Source organism: Stenella coeruleoalba, assembly GCF_951394435.1.
Source record: "Stenella coeruleoalba genome assembly, chromosome: 9".
NCBI lineage: Eukaryota > Metazoa > Chordata > Mammalia > Artiodactyla > Delphinidae > Stenella > Stenella coeruleoalba.
The window spans coordinates 77,369,413-77,391,671 of record NC_137155.1 but is presented as its reverse complement, the minus strand read 5'-3'; the positions used below and the strand labels follow the sequence as shown (position 1 = coordinate 77,391,671).

Here is a 22,259-nt window from a genome sequence, read left to right as displayed (position 1 = left end):
GAAATGAATCTATTGCCTAGTATAACATGTTAAATGTAACTTTAGTGTATTTTTCTGAAATTAAAAAAAACTTACTGGATTTTTATCCATAAAAGAGATAATTTATAACCTCACACTCAACATTAAAAACAACAAAAAAAAAATGGAACTCTGAATTCAGCAGCAGTGCTAGGCATAAGGATGAGTTACGAGAGAATGCATCTTGAGTGATGAACTAGGCGATTGGGACTGACATGTATACAGTGATGTGCATAAAACTGATGACTAAAGAAAAAGAAAAAAGACCCAACGCAGTCAAAAATAAATAAATTCAAAAACAAAAGAATGCATCTTGATTTTTACAGATGCTTTCTAATAAATGGATTATCTGATTGTAACCAAATATTCAAATGATTTTGGCTCCTTTCTCCTTACTTTCTTTACACTTTAATCGTCCCCTGATAAGACAACCCACCTACAGAGAATTTAGACTGCTCTAAATATCAGAACTTGAGAATAGCTTTGAAAACTGGAAAACCCATTTAACCATTAAAGTTTATAGGAATTCGCCACTGTACTCAAGATAAAGTGACAAAGATCCTCATCTTTGGTCTATAGATATTCAACTTAGTCATGTCAGAAGTATTGTTTATGGAGCTGTAATGCCCACATCCTTGAAATCCTTAATAAAAGTGATTTTTTTCTAATGATAAAAGTAAGATGAGTTCTCATACATTGTTAATGACAATGAAAAATTGTACAGCCATGGAAAGCAATCTGGCAGTTTCTTATAAAGTTAAACACACTTTCACTGTAACTCAGTAATCCCAATCCTAGATATTTACCTAGGAGAAATGCAAACATGTGCCCACACAAAGACTTATATGTGAATGGCTATAGCAGCTTTATTTACGATAGCCAAAAAGGTGGAAACAACTCAAATGTCCACCAACTGGTAAAAGGATAAACACATTGAAGTCATACATTGAAATAAAAAGGAATGAACTCCTGATACAGACAAAAGCTGAATCTCGAAAACTTTATACTAAGTGAAAGATGCCAGACACCAAAGGCTACATACTGTGTAATTCCACTTATATGACATCCTGGAAAACAAAAAACTGTAAGGTCAGAAATCAGATCAGTGGTTGCAAAGCTGCAGATGTGAGGAGGAGATGGTTCATAAAAAGGCATGAAGGAACCTTTGGGTGGGGGGGTGGGAGTGTTCTATAAATTCACTGTGGTGGTTACATCCCTCCTATTTCAAGTTTCGTCCAATTATATACCTAAAATGGGTGAATTTTACTTTAGGTAATCTACCAGTATACCATACTTAAATGACAACAACAACAACAAAAAAGGAAGACATGCTCAAGATAGAAATTATGAAAATGGAGAAAGGCGTGAAGAAGAAAATAGAATTTATCTTTAATCTCACCAGCCAGATACTCACTTCAGGTTTCCCATTTTGATACATCTTTCTGGATTTTTTTCCGCATGCATACAGTATAAGTTCATGTGACAGCTTTTTAAAAACAACATTATTATGATTTTCCATTATCATTCTTTCTGGCCTCAGTCTTTTTTTTTTTTTAACATCTTTATTGGAGTATAATTGCTTTACAGTGGTGTGTTAGTTCCTGCTTTATAACAAAGTGAATCAGTTATACATATACATATGTCCCCATATCTCTTTCCTCTTGCATTACCCTCCCTCCCACCCTCCCTATCCCACCCCTCTAGGTGGTCACAAAGCACCGAGCTGATCTCCCTGTGCTATGCGGCTGCTTCCCACTAGCTATCTGCTTTACATTTGGTAGCGTATATATGTCCATGCCACTCTCTCACTTTGTCCCAACTTACCGTTCCCCCTCCCCATGTCGTCAAGTCCATTCTCTAGTAGGTTCTTCAAAACTTTTTTTTTTAAATATTCCATATATCTGTGTTAGCATACGGTATTTGTTTTTCTCTGACTTACTTCATTCTGTATGACAAACTCTAGGTCCATCCACCTCACTACAAATAACTCAGTTTTGTTTCTTTTTATGGCTGAGTAATATTCCATTGTATATATGTGCCACATCTTCTTTATCCATTCATCTGTTGGTGGACACTTAGGTTGCTTCCATGTCCTGGCTATTGTAAATAGAGCTGCAATGAACATTGTGGTACATGACTCTTCTTGCATTATGGTTTTCTTAGGTTATATGCCCAGTAGTGGGATTGCTGGGTCATATGATAGTTCTATTTTTAGCATTTTAAGGAACCTCCATACTGTTCTCCAAAGTGGCTGTATCAATTTACATTCCCACCAACAGTGCAAGAGGGTTCCCTTTTCTCCACACCCTCTCCAACATTTACTGTTTGTAGATTTTTTGATGATGGCCATTCTGACTGGTGTGAGGTGATAGCTCATTGTAGTTTTTTTTTTTTCAATCTTTATTGGAGTACAATTGCTTTACAATGGTGTGTTAGTTTCTGCTTTATAACAAAGTGAATCAGTTATACATATACATATGTTCCCATATCTCTTCCCTCTTGCGTCTCCCTCTCTCCCACCCTCCCTATCCCACCCCTCTAGGTGGTCACAAAGTACCGAGCTGATCTCCCTGTGCTATGCGGCTGCTTCCCAGCCACTCCACGGCATGTGGGATTTTTCCCGGACCGGGGCACGAACCCATGTCCCCTGCATCGGCAGGCAGACTCTCAACCACTGTGCCACCAGGGAAGCCCTGGATTCCTTTTATTCCTTTTTCTTCTCTGCTGTGGCTAAAACTTCCAAAACTATGTTGAATAAGAGTGATGAGAGTGGGCAACCTTGTCTTGTTCCTGATCTTAGTGGAAATGGTTTCCGTTTTTCACCATTGAGGACAGTGTTGGCTGTGGGTTTGTCATATGTGGCCTTTATTATGTTGAGGTGAGTTCCCTCTATGCCTACTTTCTGGAGGATTTTTTTTTATCATAAATGGGTGTTGAATTTTGTCAAAAGCTTTCTCTGCATCTATTGAGATGATCATATGGTTTTTCTCCTTCAATTTGTTAATATGGTGTATCACATTGATTGATTTGCCTATATTGAAGAATCCTTGCATTCCTGGGATAAACCCCACTTGATCATGGTGTATGATCATTTTAATGTGTTGTTGCATTCTGTTTTCCAGTATTTTGTTGAGGATTTTTGCATCTATGTTCATCAGTGATATTGGCCTGTAGTTTTCTTTCTTTGTGACATCTTTGTCTGGTTTTGGTGTCAGGGTGATGGTGGCCTCGTAGAATGAGTTTGGGAGGGTTCCTCCCTCTGCTATATTTTGGAAGAGTTTGAGAAGGATGGGTGTTAGCTCTTCTCTAAATGTTTGATAGAATTAGCCTGTGAAGCCATCTGGTCCTGGGCTTTTGTTTTTGGCATCACTCTTAATGGCAACGTAATCATTTTAACTGCTTGATTCTTAGATGGTTTTTGAATTTTTACTCTTAAATGACATTGATGAACATCTTTTTTCTTCATTCTCCCCTCAATTTTAAATGTGTCTTTTACACCAAGAATCTGCTTTTATACAGTGAAAAAGCAGCTAGATGGTGATATTGATGCCTGATTCCAGAACTCATGCTTATAGTGAAAAAACTCAGAGTTGTTGAAGTTTAATCTGTTCTTATTCAGTATAGTTAACTTTTCTGATATCTTTTATATATGTTCAAAAAAATTTTATGTAAAATTTTTGTCTGGCTAATATGAAAACTAAAGGGCAGGTGCTATCATATCTTTCCTACATAGCAGTTGTAACATTTCCTTTATGCAGAAATGTTTACTTTTGTTGAATGTAATTTTTTTCTTCTATAGAGACTAAAACTCTTATGAGCAATTCCTTTCTAGAAATGTTTGATCAATTGTGACTTCTTCTGTATATATTCTATTGAATTCTAGTGCAATAGTCCATAATACCTCAAGGCCCAACATTCAAATGCTTACCTTGGTTCCAGTCTTGAATTGTCTTTTATTCTAATAATATCTTTCAGTATACATGTGTACATCCACCCACCCCTCTGCTTTCTGTCTTCACAGAAACCATACCTTTTCATTCCAAATGTGGTGAGGCATCATTTTTAATGAGGTTGCAGATGACAGTATTATCCCTTATGCAGAACCTTCACTGTCAGCAAGACTTACACTTGCTTGTGGTGTTGATGGTTTGTGTATCCCTATTCACTTTCACTTATGTCTGACCTAGTAGCCCAGCAGCATGCTAAGTGAGACACGTTGAAGAACCAGCCTGTGGTCACAGGCAGAGGTTATTCCAGATGCCCTCTTGGCTCCTCAGCAGCTATTTGGTGCACTCCTTGCTAGTGAACTTGTACAGAGAGCATCTGTCGTGTCCACAGTGTATAGCTCCTGAGGTCATTGCTGTTAACCCTGTAATAGGAGCTTGGGTGTATGCCTTTCAGCAGAGGAAAATTACATAGGGAAGACAGAAAGAGAGCAACTAAACACCTATCACTGGCACCATAGAAGAGAAATTAGAGGCTAGAGCAAAGATGGGGCAAAGGGTTTCAAGGGGCCCTCAGGAGGAGATAGTGAACAGGTGAGAACAGTAGCGGTAGATATTTCTGATAGACTCTAAATGCATTCGCATTACATCCACAAGCACAGACGATAGGTCATCAAGGGTATTGTGAGAACCAAATAGAAGTTTGCCAAACCCTTCAGCTAGCTGATGTGTCTGAGAGAAAGAAAATATATAATTAATTTGGGCAGTTTGGGGTGATGCTTTCTAGGCAAGAGCCTAGGATTTATGTCGACTTTTAGTAACCCCATGTTTGTTTGTATGTTTTTATTCAGAAAATTTAGAAACACAGGGAATAAAGATGGCAACTCAAATCTTCCATAATCCCACCACTCAAAGGCACTATGACTAAAATTTGGGAATATCTATTTTGTATTTTTTTTACAAATTTTAAATCACTAAGTATTTATGTATCAATAGTTTTGAATCTGCTCTTTTCCCATAATATTATGCAATGAAATTTTCTTTATGTTATTTTATCAAAAATATTTTTTCAGTGGCATAGTATTTCTATGCATTTTCTAGCATTTATTAAGACATTCACCTACTGTTGGACATTTAAGTTGTCACCTTTTCCATAATATAAAAAACGCTGTTCTAAGTATCCATGTAGCATACATCTTTGTGTATGTACCTAATTATTTCCCTAATTCTATGATGAAGAGGTGGAGACCGTTTCTATATACTGCCATGTTATCCTACAGGAAGGTGGTCTTATGTTACACTTCACTAGCAGTGAATAAGAAATCCCATCATTTCAGCACACCTTAGCTAATATCCCATATTTTTTTCAAAAGGGGGCAAAGAGTATGTTTGTTGTGTTTTACGAAAGAGAATTATTTTCATAAGACAGAAACTAAAAATTCAAGCTAAGTTTTCAGTTTTAAAAATTGAGAGAAAGTCTGAAGACTTTAAGCCCCTAAACAAACTATTAGCTATAGTCCTTTTCTTAAATCACTCAGAATTGTTTATAAATTAAGTTAGTTTGAATAGCCTCAGCAGTGTTAAACCTCCACATTAGAAAAAGGGATTGTGATAAAATACTGAAAAGTCTTACTTCAATTTAAAAATTAGCTCTCTATTTGTCATATTTTAAACTTCTAACAATGTTTCCCACTTTTGTAGGAGGTATGTGGTATAATTTTAAATAGCCCTCCATGACACACTCATACCTGATTAATTTTTAATTTCTTCTCTTTCCTCCTTGATACTTAAGCTTACATCTGTATATTCAGTAAGAACAAAAGTTCTCTTCTCCAGTGATTGACTACTTGAATCATTTCAATTTAGGTTACTAATAGCAGTGCAAAGTTAAACAAAAGCCTTGGTTGAAACTGTGTTAAATTATACAGTGTCATCTTCATTAGTATCTAAATTTCATAGTTAGGAAAATTTGCAGTAAGAAGCTTGCATAAGTCAGGCAAATCTCCAAATTATGGAGCTGGCAGGGACCTCAGAAATCATCACATCCAGTCCTTTCATTTGATAGTTGAGGAAATGGAAACTGAGATTGGTGCAGGCACATCTCGGGAACACTCAGCTGAACAGCGACCCTTCTCCATGGGTTCTGGACTCTGCAGCCAGCTGCCTGCGAGGCCACACTCCTCAGCCCCGGTCAGCTGAGAGCTGAAACATTTGGTACTGTAGCCTCAATTCGTAGCCTTTGTCTCTCCTAAGAAATATGTATAAGAAATAAAATTCCTACTGCTTCTTTGATTATCCTTTCTAACTCCAACTTCGCTCAATTTGTGGGAAAAACTGACAGTTGACAAGCCACATAAATCAATTCCCTTTCAAAAGCCGTAGAACAGGCTCAGTCATTTTGTAACACAGAAGCTGCGTGCTGTCACAGATTCCAAATGAACTAAACTTTGCCTTTAGCAGGCTCGTTGCAAGAATGAATACCTATGGAAGAAATACGATTACGTGGAACCACACCATTCATGTAAAGTATTCTTTTACTTGTTTTTCTTACCAGATATCTGTATGCCCTTGGACAGAAGGTTTGGAAAAGATGGAAAAAACGTTACTTTGTTCTTGTTCAGGTAAGTAGACTTTTTTCCTGTCACATAATCACTCTAAGCCATTCTCAAGTTTTCTGTGGGTTGTATCTATCAATATTTACTGTATCAGAAATTAAAACTGAGAAATTTAAAAAATGTTTTAATTCATTTTAAAATAAAATTGGTAAGCCCATTATATGCCAATGCAAATAACCTTTTTATTTAAAATAACTATTTTTCAGGCCAAACATTTTAGTGATATGAGTGGCATTACTTTTTGCTTTTGTACCCCTCTTTAATATTCTGGCTTAATAAAATAGAATGCAGCTGCATTTTCACATCAGCTTCTGCCTTCAATCTGTCGCAATCTCAGGTGAAATTTAGCCTCTGGAAAACTCCGCTATACGCTCTTGAGAGAGTAAGTGTGAAACAGGCAAAGATGTTTGAATATTGTTAGAAAAATGGTTTTGACTTCCCAAGTCCCTGAAAGGATCTTGAAGAGCTCCGGGATCCCAAGAGCATACCTTGAGAGTCACTGCATTGTTCCATAGTTCATAGATAAAACTTAATACATAGAAACATGCGTTTTTATAAAAATGTACCATATATATCACTTATTCACATGTACAGGTCTTTAAATTACCTTGACTGGTAGATTTGTTTGTGATAGTATTCTGAATGTAGACAGGATATTGGAATGTACACTTCAGTTGACTCTTTTTTGTTTTGGTTTGGTTTTTGAATCGTGGATGACCTTTGCTCATGGAATATACTCATTTAGTTAAAGTTACATTAAAGAATAAATTTGAGTAATAGTCATTCCATTTCATGATAAATCCAAGCTGTTTTGTTCCCAGTGAATATATATGAAAAGAGAAGCTCTCTTGGGATCCTTAACACAAAACAGTCTGTAAAATCTCATCAATTCCTATTCACACGTAAGTAGTTTAAATAGCCCAGATCAGATTAACATGGTGAAATTCCAAGGAAAGAAAATTATTTGCTGTCTTCCAGAAATAAAGCCATCTATCAACTGCTGGATAAAATTATTTTATTGATGTGCCATAGTAGCGTGGTAACTTCACGAAAAGTATAACCTTTTCATCAAAAGTGCTTTTTTCCCCTGGGTAAAGTGTGACTTTTTCTTATGTAAATAGAACCAATATTTGGTCAACGAGTTTACTAAGAGATGCACACACATGTGCGTGCGCACACACACTGACAATCTTTTGATATAAACCCCAAGCACTTGCTTTGAGAAAGGGCTCCCTGTTGGGAGTTCTCAGTGATCCTCCTCCAAAAACCACACCTATAAGCCATCTTCTTTGGTTTCCAGGTTTAATTTCTTGACATTGGCACAAGAATTGAAATGCATTTACCAGGCAGTTTGAGTGCAGATCTTTCTCCAGTTATAGATGTCTCACCCACATCTAATTTGACAAGTTTGTGTTAGTGACTTGTCTTTGTCAAATCTTTCCAAGCATTCAACTGATTTTTTGTAGGAAGTGCAGCTTCTTTTTCATAGTCATATGTCATTCATTTACATAGAATCTCATAAGTTCCCATCCCATAAGTTCAATAGCTGATGTTATTGGCCTAATAAGCAAACCCTACTGACTCTTAGCAAGCCTAGAGTTTAACTGGTGGAAATATGTATGAGAGCACATGAGAATGTCACCCAGTAACCACAGATGTTCAACATATCATACCTTTTAGTCGATATTTTTTTTTAGAGCAGTTTAGGTTCACAACAAAATTTAAAGGAAGGTACAGAGATTTCCTATATATCCTCTGTCCCCAGACATAGCCTCCTCCACTGTCAACAACACTCACCAGAATGGTACATTTGTTACCAAGGATGAACCTACGTTGACACATCATCTTCATCAAAAGTCCGTAGTTTTTATTAGGGTTCACTTTTGGTGTTGTACCTCTGTGTATTTGGACAAACATACTATTCATTATTGTAACATTATACAAAGCATTTTCACTGCCTTGAAAATCCTCTGTGTTCTGCCTATTCATCTTCCCCTCCACCTTTGGCAACCCTTGATCTTTTTACCATAGTTTTGCCATTTCCAGAAAGTCATAGAGTTGGAATCATGCAACATGTAGCCTTTTCAGATTAGCTTCTTTCACTTACAAATTTGCATTTAAGATTTTTCCATGTTTTTTCATAGCTCAAAAGCTCATTTCTTTTTAGCACTAAATAATATTCCATTGTCTGGATGAATCACAGTTTATTTATTCATCTGCTGAAGGACATCTTGGTTGCTTCCAAATTTTGGCAATTATGAACTGAGCTGCTATACACGTTTGTGTGCAGGTTTTTGTATAGACATAACTTTCCAGCTCCTTTGGGTAAATGCCAAGGAATGTGATTGCTGGATCATATTCACTATTTTTTTAAAGAATGAATCAGAGAGTGTTTGTTGTGTAGAGATCCAGTGAAATGACAGTAGGCTAAAGAGTTTCTTATATACTGACTGTTTTAATATGAAAACTAGGCCTTAGCACATCAGTTTTGAGAGGTCAAATGGACACCTCATGCTTCTGGCCAGGTAAAGTTCAAGGTAATCCTTTGCTTCTTACCTTATTTTCTGGCATATGATCACAAGAATCAAGTTATAAAACAACCACGTATACTTTATCACCCCATAAGAGAGTTTAGAAATGAAAGAAGGAAGTTGAATACTTTTGAGATCATTAATTGGTATGTCTTTTAGGAACATTAACCATGTCTTTGGAGAGCTAGAAAGTTCTCCACGTAACAAAAATATGTTTAACATTTTAAAGGCAAAATTCAATTTAAACCAAAGGAGGTAAACCTCTATACCCCGTAATTAAAATTTAGGAGAAACACCACCAAACTATCATGAATTCAGATTTATTCTACCTGAGGTATCATTTTAAAATTTGAAGTCATGTTTAAGCATTGTATCTTTACACAAATATATGTAAGTACGTGTACTCACACAAAGAATCCCATGCCCAAGTGTTTTGAGATTTACACGCCAGTAGTCTGGCAACTTTTTGAAGTTTTAAAGACAATTGAATCTTCCTTTCAATTCCAAATGTAATGGGAAGACAAATTGAATGTACCCACTTCAAAATCAAGATGGGTATGTATGGAGATTGAGCAAGAAGGACTCATTGGGAAGAGCCAGGTAGTTTTATCAGTATTTTTAAAGATAGCTCTCATTCTATTGGCAAATAGTTCGTAGATCTATACCTGCAGGCTGTACTATTAAAAGGTGAAGGAGTCATTTTCAGAGAGGACAGTATACCCCTGCTGTGTCTGCTGCCGCCATCGTCAGAATGGTGCTCTGGTGATAATGTGAATCTCATCACCACTTGTGAGTGTGTATTATATGAGTGATATAGCTGGAGATCTAGCCATCAGCCCAAGAATTTGTACTCATAAAAATTGATTGAGAGTCGGGTTTGGTCAGCTGCAAAGTCATTGTTCAAAGGGAACACTTACAGAGCTGTTGAGGTGAAGAGACTTTTCAAAGACTCTTGTATAAACATTTAAATCAGAGTTGAAAATGGGAAAATGAATTACTTATCAATGTGGGGTGTTTATTTAGCTTCTAAGTAAGATTAGTTTTGGACCCCATTTAGATTCTGAAGCCAGTATAGTGACAGTATTAATTAGATCTTTCATGTCTAAGAGGCTGCATTTGTTTTTCATGAAGGTAAATTTTGGTTCAAGCCAAACTGAAAGAACAGTGATTTTGAGGAATATGTTTGAACTCTTACCAAAACTTACATGTGTTTGTATTAAACTTATATGTGTTTGTTATGCTTATTCAGTGTTTTAGTATTACATTTGGAGGATATCATTGGCATAAAGTACTTATGACACTAATATGTTTTAGTTCATTATAATAAACCATTCAGTAGCTTTAAAATTCTATACTTGTATTTATGATTTAACCAAACTGAATTATTTCATAATTCTGTATTCAGCTAATGCGTATTCAAACAACTGTATGCCCCCAGATATTGCATATTCTGTGGTAATATAAAAATTCCTGAATCACTCACCTATTAATACAATTATTGCTATATTTAATCTAATATTTATTATGCAAATGTGGCAGGCATTTATGGGGAGCACTTTTACTACATTATCTCTTTTACTCTTCAGAATAAGGTTTATTTGAGGGTAGGTATTATCCCCACTGTACAGATTAAATTGATGTACAAAGAGGTTATATAATTTGCCCAGAATTATACAGTTAGTAAGTGGTAGCGTCAAGTGATTAATCCAGTTCTGTCAGTCTCTAGAGGCTAAGCTCTTATGTCCTCTGTCACGGTGCCATGATCAAATGAATGCACACAACTACAGTTGATCTGAAGACAAACAGAAAAAACGAATAATCACTGTGGATCATTCATTTCACGAAGTAGAAAACAGTGTCACTCCTTTAAAGAAATGGCCAGTGACTGATGGCATAAAGAGTCCCATGCTCGTGAAGGCCACTTACCGTATGACATGCCTGGAAACTGAAGAAGATAGACATCTATGTTGTTTTGGCCCTGTATCAGAGTGTTCACTGCTTGTTGTCGATGTGTCAGAATCATGACTTGAAGTTGCCGCAAACAGCAGGCTATCAAGACATAATGTTAATTACACATCAGCTGAGTTGGCACAGGATATAAACAGTCAGCCATGCCCCTGAGTGATCATTACATGCTGCAGACATACGAGAACCACTCTGTTAGTGACATGCCATCAAAATCTGCTCTAAGCTTAAAGAAGTGGCTGCCCCAGCCTATTGATATCTGAAATATTCAGCACACCTGGAGAAGCACTGCAGCAGGCTACTGGCACAGTTCTGAGAACGCCACTAACTGCAGGAAATTGTATGGTCTAGGTTTAGTCTTAGGACATAAGCTGATGTTTGCTTATAGTAATGCAAAGTGAATAAATATGCTTCTGTCAAGTCAAGAAAGTCATAGGGTAGTGGCTCTCTGGCTTCATGTTTTAAACTGATTTAAAATGTACAAACCCAAGACATACTCAGTATAGGATAAAACCAAACCATACACAAGTATTTATGGCAGCAAATGAAAGGCCCTCTTCAGCACCCCTCCCAGCACGGCCACCTTATTCCAGTCTTCCCCCCCAATAGCCAAATAACCATTGCTAGTAGTTTGGCCTTTTAAACTTGTTTCAGTCTAATCCAACCCTAATGGAATCATTCCATGTGTTGATACATTTGTGAATTGTTTTGATCCTCCTATTTTTTTACTGGAGTATAATTGCTTTACAGTATTGTGTTAGTTTGTGCTGTACAATGAAGTGAATCAGTTATGTGTATACATATATCCCCTCCATCCCACCCCACGCCCTATCCCACCCATCTAGGTCATCACAGAGCACTGAGCTGAGCTTCCTGTGCTATACTGCAAGTTCCCACTAGCTGTCTGTTTTACACAAAGTAGTGTATTTATGTCAAACTTGGTCTCCCAATTCGTCCCACCACCCCCTTCATCCCCTGTGTCCACACATCCGTTCTCTATGTCTGCGTCTTCTCTATTGCTGCCCTGCAAATAGGTTCATCTGTACCATTTTTCTAGATTCCACATATATGTGTTAATATACAATATTTGTTTTTCTCTTTCTGACTTACTTCACTTTGTATGACAGACTCTATGTCCATCCACATCTCTACAAATGACCCAATTTCATTCTTTTTTATGGCTGAGTAATATTCCATTGTATATATGTACCACTTCTTCTTTTAAAATATATCATAAAGTTACCATGTCAGTATTTTAAAATCTCTTTTATTCTTTTTAATGGACGATTGGATCCCATAGTGTAGATTAAGATAATTTATATAACAATTCCCCTTTTTGAGACATTTAAGTTCCTTTTTTTTAATCAACAAATAATGCTGGAATCAATATATATGCATAATCTTTAGGTGTATTGGGAGTATTCCTATAGAAATGAAATTGCTGGGCCAAAGGCATAGATACCTATAATATGAAGTAAGATTTATAAAGCTCTAGCTGACTCATGAATGCTTAAATACTCACCAAAACTTTTTTTTTTTAATTTGTCTTTTTTATAGTTAATGGTCATTATGTGTCAGGTTGCATGTATTATCTTTCAAAATGCACGTGTGAAAGAAACTCGAAAATTCTTTTGGTTGTGGAGCTTATTTGGAACAAAATCTCAGAGGAAAAGAATTTTTTTAAGTTTCATTTTTAAGAGAACTTTTGCTTTGTGATAATTGAGTTTTCCATAGCCAAAAAAAAAAAAAGAACCAAAAACAAGAAAATGGCCATATTAATTTATACAATTTACCTTTGGGCATTAGCGAACTAATGCACTTACTCTTCAAAATGGTTCTAAAATATCATTTACCTATGTCTCAAGAGCTAAAACTATAAAAGAAAGTAGAGTGTGAGTGGGGCCGAATTTGGTAAGGAGTATCTCATACAGATCAGGATATGATCGCAAATGCAAAAATTCCTCTTTTGCATATACCCTGTGTTCCCTTAAAATTTGTGTTGTTATTTTCATGTTTAGATTGCAAAGAAATGTCTATTTCTCTTCTTTTCTAGCTCATATCTATATGAAAGAGCAAAGGCCCTATGAATGAGGAATGTGCAATATTGTGACAATTATCCTTTATCTGAATTAAATTTTAATGGGCTTAATTTTTTTGTTTTATAAGACTCCACTTTAAAATGCTGTATGTGTATATCTTTATGTATATGCATGCATTCGTATGCATATATATCTTTACACATACATGTGTAGTGTTCCTGCCACATAATTAAGACTTGGTAAATGTAAGATAAATGAATATCTCACCTTTAATTTGGGTTCCTTCTCAAACCTCTATATGGAACATAAAAACTGACTTATATTTGAGCATACTTGAACCAAAACGTTGGTGTCGTCTTTGATGACTCTTTTTTCATTGCCCCCATGTCCGTCAGAAAATACTGTTTTATCTACAGCCAGAACAGTATCCTGCTTACATTCAATTCTTTCCATCTTCTCTGCTCCTGTTCTAGTTGAAACCACTATTATCTTCACATGGATTTTCACAATAGAATCCCAGCTGTTCTCTCTGCTTCTACTTTCTACCATTCTCTTTACAATCTATTCTTCACATTGCCAGAATAATCTATTTGAAGCATAACTCAGATTTTGCCAATTTTCTGTCTAAATCCCTCCATGACTTCCCATTACACTTAGAATAACCTCTGACTCTAACCTAGAGAAGGTCCGATATATTGTACATATTGTGGCCTCTAGCTTCCTCTTTGATGAGTCCCTGCCTGTGTCTGAGCAGCACCGTGACTTGTAATGCCCTGCGCCCAAATTAATCGCAGTGCCAAGAGCTGGAGTTTAGCACCTCCAAGTCACCAGCCCCCTCTCTCAAATATATGATAATATGAGTTTATTTCTAAAGTGTGATTCCTATGCAAATATGCCTTTGAATTAAGTCTCCCTACCTTTCTTCCACTCAGTTGTTGCTTGGCTACCCCTAAACGCATCTAAAGAAATTCTGAACATTTTTTCTACTGCTTATATTTCCTCTGTGACTGGCTCATTCTACCTACCCACTTAGGTATCAGGTCAAATGTCACCTTAAATAGGTCTTTTTTACCCACCCAATCTACAGTGACTCCCTGTCACATTACCCTGTTTTATATTTTTCAGAGCATTTTTCTCTAATCAAAGTTGTCATCCTTATATATCTATTTTTTAATTATCTCTTTACTCCTTCTAGAATATATGCTCCATGAAAATAAGGACCTTGTCTTTCTTATAATCTACTGTGAGTAGAAACTGCCGAAATATTTGTTCAATAAAAGAGTATATGTGAATTGGTCTGAGCATTGTTTTAAAAAGACTGCCTTTCCTCTTTCTAATTTATGCACTGATTGCTAAATCTTTTTTATGCCATTTGGTCAAGACAGTAAATATATATTTCCTTCAAATCCATCATGATCTTGAAGATATATTCATTTTCCTTGATTAAATTAAGCTCTGGGATTTTTTTTTTTTTTTAAATAACTCTAGCAGCACCTTTGGCCTCTGCCAAGAACATTTCCAGCTAAGGATTTTTAAGCCTTAATCTTTCCTGAAATTAGACGGTGGCAGTTGCTAAGCTGCCAGCTGTTAACGTGATCCCTGCGGTAGGAATACAGCACGCAAACCTGAATGCTGTGGTGTCTGAGAACTCACCGTTAGCGGTTACACGTGTGGACACAGACAGGTGTGAAACAGGTTGGCAATTGAAAATAAAATGGGAGGTTTCCCAGACCAGATGCAGGTACCTCGTGGGACCTCAGCAACTCAGGTGCCCCATCAGAGGTAATGATGCCAAAACCTGATTTAACGCTGTCCTCAGATTAAAGTCTGTTTATATCCCCCAATTCTCAACAAATCCATTCTTTATGGAGTTATTAAGAGTGGATTGGGTTAAGGATATTGAATGTTTATCATTGCTCTGTCTCTCCACTGAATGGATTTTCCATTGCAATTATACTATATAAGCTTATAAGTAAGCTTATACATGAAAACAAATGCTAGATCAGAATAGGTCAGACCACCTGTTTCTAACTCCCTGGTATGCGAAGATGGAGCAGAGTGGGGGCTGCAAGACTGCCTTCAGCTGGAAGCATGGGGAGTGTGGTAAACCCCTGGCCCCTGTAGCTTATCCTTCAGCAGCATACATTAACTGTTAGTGCCAACTGATACTGACAGTTCTTTTCGTTCAGAGTGCAGTTCCACTTTCCAGAGTGCAAACTCCAGTTTACCCTCACTCTGGAGACTGGCGAGCAAACCAGTAGCTACAAGGTGTTGACACTATTCTGAAGGATTCACTTGAATATATCCTACAGGTTCATTGTAGGGTTTGCCTCTGGAATGTGATTTAGCATGACCTTGCAAAAGAGATGGGCAAAAGTGAAGGTGCTTGGGGACGTTAGAGGAATCAAACGCATAAAACACAGCGTCATTTTATGGAAGCGGAACCAGGAGCCAATGAGTCAAAAGGATAGTGTTCGTAGTTAGTTGCTTCCTGAGCCAGAGTATTCGAAAGCCAAACTGCACTTTTTTCAGTTGTCTCCTGGGTCCGATTTCCTAATTGTCAGTGACAGCTTCGTTGGTCGTTGGTATTTTGTTACTCTTCCATCTGTACTCTTCATTAAAACTCTGGGCCCAATTATCTGTGATAGACTCCAGGACTGTTAGGGGACTCTTGAGATATTAGAGTAAACAAAATATTAAGAGAAGTACAAAATAATACATATTTAATACCATTTAAATTACCATGACTTTCAAAAGTAGGCGATCTCTCTAAAGCTGGAGGTTTTTTTGGCTTTGGGTTTTTTTCTTGGTATCTCTAAAGATTTTGAAATTGGTACTTAAACATATCCATCATGTTAAGAGATAATTGTATTATTTAAAGGTAGCTAGAAATACAATACGTAAAGCAGAAAACAGCAACTGAACCTGTACTTCAGGTTATATAAAGAAAAGAGCAACGTTGATGTAAACGTTTTACACTGACTGAAAAAAACAAGTAGCCTTTTGGCGGGTAGTTTTTAAGGCTAGATCTTAAATAGCAAGCACATTTTTAGCACTTTAGGTGCGTTATGCATATTAATTCTGGATTGTTTCATGTGTGACAACACGAACATGATTTATATAAAGAGCTTTAGAGATTAATCTTTATTGTTTTAAGAGAATAATTTTTTTATACATTGAAATATGTATTCAAGATAATGTCCATTAGAAATGGAGGGACTAATATCTAAAACTACATTTAAAAGCATCTCCAATTTTTCTTCTCCCTCAGTTTCTTGTTCATTTACATATTCATTCAACAGGTATCTTCAGTAACATAGTCACTGTCTGCTTAATGGAAAGAAACAACGCTTGAGACTGGGAGGAATAGAAAGTTAAAGGGGGAGAGAACCAAGTGAGGCTGGAAAGCAGAAGGCTGAGGCGTGAAAGTCAACAGTCCTTAGTCATTCCCAGCATGGAAGCATACAGCCCCCAAATCGGGTCAATCCCCAAGTCAGTCAGGTATCTTCACACCTGTTGCAGAACAAACTGCATCTCTAACCCACAGTGAAATGACTCTAGGAAGACACAAAAGCATAGAGAGAAGGTTGATGGTTCCCTGACAGTTGGATTTGATTTATTGGGAGACCACTGCATAACAGGCAAGCATTGTGCTAGGTGCTCTATGTCAGTATCTCCAGTTCTCTCAAAGCCCTTTATAACATGAGTCATTGTTGTCTCTGTTTTACAGAAAATCAAACTGAACTATACAGGGCTTAAAGTAATTTGTCCAGAGTCTTGTCAAAGATAAGTTGGAAAGAATAAGGTTAAGCAAGTGAGGGGGATATGAAACTGGGACTTGGATTTGAAATGGCAGACTCATTTGTTAAGCCTGGCTTATCCCCCTTTACTTCCGATTGAAATGCTTCCAATATTGAAATACGATTGTCTTCAGAGAGCCCTTTTCTGGCCACATTATCAAAAATAGACTCCCTTCAATGACATACTCTTTGCTCTGCTTTATTTTTCTTCAAAGCAATTCACCACCCAAAATTGTTGTAGGTATCTCCTTGTTTATTTGTAATTCAGTCTTCTCCACCTCACTATGTGAGATTGATTTTATTTTTCTAATTTTTTTTTTCTGATTCTGATGCTGGGGACATTGTTGTATCCTCAAGGCCTAGAAAAATACACTGTAGTTATTCAGTAAGTATTTGTTGAATGAATGAATGAATAACAGGGGAAAAACGACCCATAAGAACATGGAAGAAGATAATAAAAATTGTAGATGTACATGAAACTACAGCCCGTTACTTACCATTCTGACTAGTAAGGAATGAAAGACTAATTCTCACAGTTCTAAAAGGTATCAAGGAAGGACCAGATGTGTCTTCCTAAAAAAAGACCAATTAGGCAGGAGCAGTCACATCAGTCTTCAAACTGTTTTCCTAGTATGTCCCTTAAATTAAATTTTTTACAACTATAGATCACTGTAAACTTTTTATCATAAATTTAAATAGTTGCAACGGATGCAGATTCTAAAATAAAACCATTAAATTAATCGTAAAAATGCTCAATAGAATTTACATGCTGTTGTGATTTTATATGCACCTGTAACCATTGCAAATTGTATATTATTAGCTTTTTCTCCTTGAATTCTTATTTCCATGGCTGTTCCCCAAAAGAATTTTATGCTTAGGAAATAAGTATTATGCATCAAAAAATTTTTATCACTCTATCACACTTCTCTGCAGTTAAAAATGTGTACAGGGCTTCCCTGGTGGCACAGTGGTTGAGAGTCCGCCTGCCGATGCAGGGGACACAGGTTCGTGCCCTGGTCTGGGAAGATCCCACATGCCGCAGATAGGCTAGGCCCGTGAGCCATGGCCATTGAGCCTGCACATCCGGAGCCTGTGCTCCGCAACGGGAGAGGCCACAACAGTGAGAGGCCCATGTACCACAAAAAAAAAAAAAAAAAAAAAGATGTGTATGTTGCCTCGTATTTCCTTAACACTCAACTACTGAACTTAATAGAGTATATCTACAGAGATATACTGTAGATATACTCTATTTGATGGGAAATAGAGTATATCTACGGTATATGTAATTTGATGGGAAATTGTGTGACTTGAGAAGTAATATACATCCAAGAAGTTGTTCATGAATAAAAGCACTAGAAAATATTATAGTATGGGTGGAGATTCAGAAAAGATACAATTCACCTTCCTGAAAATATTTAAAGTGGAGTTCCTGATATTTGAAAGGTGAATGAGTGTGGTATCTCAGAAATATCAAACTTAAAATATAAAAGAGCATAATGATAAGAAATAGCTAAATCTAAATTACTGTTATAAAATATTTTGACTCAAAAATGTGAAAGATGATTCCTAAAATACATTATAGGTATATGAAGTAATTAAGTAATAATAACAATATGTGAAAACTAAACTCCAGATTTTGTGAAAGTTAATGAATGGAGCGATAAAAATAAGCTACATTTTTCAAGTTCTATAAGACACAGTAAAAAATGATTTGTCTTTCAATAAATAGAGAAAAGATAGGGTCAATGATGTCTTTGAAAACTTTTAAAGTAACTAGTATAGATTAAAAATAGGATGCCAAGGAAATTGTAGTAGCCATATTACAGAAGACAGCGATATATACATATATATATATGAATTTTTAGTATAAATGAGTTAAATGGACCTAGTAACATTCTCGGAGTGGGATAAAAACCAAAATCCGTATGTGAGATATACCACAACAAAAGGTCAAAACACAGAGAAAGTAGGATGACAGTATTAAATTCAGACCAATTAAAATTCAAGAGAAGTATTAAATATATGAAAGGATTATAATTTTATATTGTTTAAAGATATAGTTAACAGTACTATAAAACAAATGATGGCGATTTATTGAATATGTACCTGAGAGAAATGCCTCAACTTGCTTGCTGTTCAACTCACTTTTCTTTCTCTCCCCTACCCTTAGTAGTCTTTGATTATAGTTTCTTACAGATACCTAACTAAATATCTTATAGCTCTCTTAAATAGTAACTTTGCCAGAAATTAAGGGGCAATTGGCTTGTTACTTGGGAATACAGTTTTTAAGTTTCAGAATGTGAATTAGAATGTGGTATATCGTAAGGAGTACTTACTGGATTGAGGAGACTTGTGTTCTACACTCAAGATGACCACCTCCTTCTGGGTGACCTCAGGAAAGTCAGTTTCCACATCCATGAACTCTCAAGTTGAGGTCACAACCTCGGGGATCCATAACCCTCATCCCTCAATACCAGTATGTTTCAGAGGATAATCATATGTTTTCTTTTCAGTGACGTTTAGCTCTGAGAGTAACTATTTGTCACTTAGTGAGACTTGAGTCCTCTAGGTATCACAGCCTCTAGTTTCCAAAGTATTAAAAATCCTCACCACATGATTGAAATTTGTAATTCTAGCAAATGTAACAATATTTTATTCCATTGGTGAATTTTTACTGATTAAGTAAATACCTTGTAGAATGTTAGGACAATACTATCAAAAAGTGTTGCACCCTGGTGGTGCAGTGGTTAAGAATCCGCCTGCCAATGCAGGGGTCACGGGTTTGAGCCCTGGTCCGGGAAGATCCCACATGCTGCAGAGCAAGTAAGCCCATGCGCCACAACTACTAAGCCTGCATGCCACAACTACTGAAGCCCACGCACAGCAACGAAGTCCCAACTCAGCCAAAAAATTAATTAATTTTTTAAAAAAAGTAAATCTATAATGTTGAGAAGTACAATCCCATGTATTATTATATAATGTGTATCTGATATATGTGAGTAAGATCTGGGATTTTGAATGAAATTATACATTTTATGATGTTCCACTACAATTTTAAAACTGCTTACTGTTTTTTTCTGATCAGTTTTCAGTTTACAGTACATTTCATTATTTTGGCCTTGTTTTTTTCTCTAAGTAGAAATACATAAAATATAGACAGATCTCTTTACTTTTATGAACCACTTATTTTTGAGAAGGTTAAGAATTTCTTTTTAATATGAATAGTCACTCCCTAACTAGTTGTTTCCCATATTATTTTTTGCTATATTATCTGTTGTTTCACTTTGTTTTTCCTGCATTTTCTTAGCATTTTGATGACCTCATGACTGTGGTCACATCACAGCTGTGTATCCTGAAGGAGTACGATCTGGGTCCCCGTGGCCCTCACAGGTGTGCCCATCACATAATGGGTACTCAAGACAGGCTCTTTAGATGAAGGAATGAATTTGGCCTCATGTTTATTATTTCCTGAACATTTTAAGTGGAGTGTTCGACATTCAAAAAAGCAAATATCATTAGTATGCCAAGTAGTGGAGGATCCATTTGAGTACACGTTGGGTAATTTGGGCTGCTGGATTATTAGTAGTATTTTTTTTTTAACAAGATAAGTATGTGATTTGTACTTTCAGATAGAATACATTTTCAAATGTGGCTTCATAGAATATTTATCAAACTGAAATAAGTTGGATTTCGTGGAGAAATTAAAAGGCAGGGACTATATGCCAGACAGTGTAGGAGCCAGTGAGGCAAAAACAGGGAACAACACACAGGAAATGCAGTTAGAAAGGTAAAGGGGACACGTTTGTCAGGGTCTTGGAAGGGGGAGTAGGGTTTTACTAGATAAAGAAATACATGGAAAGTGGGGTTTTAAAGGCGAAGGTGATATTTTCCTGCTCGGCAGTTCAGGTGAAGAAATGCATAGAAGTGGGCGAGTCTTGCCGGAGAGCCTGTCTGGAGTAGCAGATGCAGTGGTTGCTTGCACTCCAGCTAGTAATTACTGGAGATTGTTGCTAACCCTTGCAAGGAAGGCAGACCTCTCTCCCAGCGGGTTCCAGATCGTTCCTGTGGTGATTTGTCAGGAGACTTTCTTTTAGTCAGGTTTTGAAAACTCTCCAAAAGAATGAAATGGAAAACATGAATGATTTGCTTAATAAATAGTTCTATTTTGTTAATAATTGATCACAAAATGATGACTTTGGAATAGTCTCTGGTGTCTAATAATTATGTTTTAATTATAAGACAAATTTGAACATATGTTTGGTTTTATATACTATCCATCATAGATTTTTTTTTTTCCTGGAATGTGGTGAAAAAGACACGTATAGTCTCTCTCATGCATATAAAACTTAGACCTACTATTCAGAAACTCCATAAAACAAAATTAGAATCGAGAGTTAGCCAAAGGGTTTAAATTGGTGGTGTTGGCTAGTCATAAAAATAATGCTAAGAATTATTTTATGGCAAACATCTAGAAATATGATATAATACACATCTTTTTACATACGTAACTGTAAGAAGAAAGGAAAACCTCAGGGACCAAATAGTGAAGCTTGTGAGTTGACGTTGTGGCTGTCCTGGGGCTGGGGTATGGGACAAGGGATATTGATGTTGGTCTGTCAGGGGCTAGGGATTTTATTGTTCACTCCAAGAGAAAGAAAACATACCCTGAGGCATTCTCAAAGTGGGGATTTGGAACAGAGACTTTCTCCTAAAGAACTTAAAAGAGTTAGATTTCAGGGAAATGGTAGACTAGAAAAAGCCTGCCCTCAGGCTGGTAAATTTCTGTTTGGCCTTAGGTTTGGAATGTGGAGTAAAATAGATGCCTGAGAATGTAACTGTTAGCCTTGACTTAGAAAGTTTTGAAGTTCTAATTTATTTCTCCAAATATAAGGGAAACATCCAAGTTAAGAAATTAACATAAAAAAGTACTTCTGGATTGGTGATACATCTGCGGCATCTGGCATTAAAAAAAAATTTTTTTTTTTTAGAGAAATGATCCCTTAACCTAGGCTTTATAAGAGATCTACAGATAAAACTGTGCTGGATATGAGCTCGTAATTTAAAATTATAGAATAATAAACTATTTGCACCCCCAAGAATTTCAGTAATAGAAATATCACATATATAAACTATAAAATAATTGTATTTAAGGCATTGAAACTTATAAGTGGGTTCAGAAGTATAAGAAAAGAACAAAACAACAACAGAAAAGAACGTAACACTATGAAATAATAAACAAGCAGGTTTGGAAAGGGACTATGCACAACTACTAACTAAAAATGTAAAGCAGTCATTGAAATTACACCCTTATTGGACATGTTAAACAGTAGGTTAGACACATCTGAAG

At 36.3% G+C, this 22,259-nt stretch overlaps 1 protein-coding gene across 7 annotated transcripts in view; it reads left to right on the top strand.

The window, feature by feature from the left end:
• CADPS2 (calcium dependent secretion activator 2) overlaps nt 1–22,259 on the top strand; it is a 486,383-nt gene that overhangs the window by 282,878 nt on the left and 181,246 nt on the right. For all 7 annotated transcript variants that reach the window (XM_079931397.1, XM_079931396.1, XM_079931395.1 and 4 more), the window contains one exon: nt 6,517–6,583. In XM_079931397.1, the coding sequence (XP_079787523.1) occupies nt 6,517–6,583 (67 nt within the window). The remainder of the gene's footprint in view (nt 1–6,516; nt 6,584–22,259) is intronic.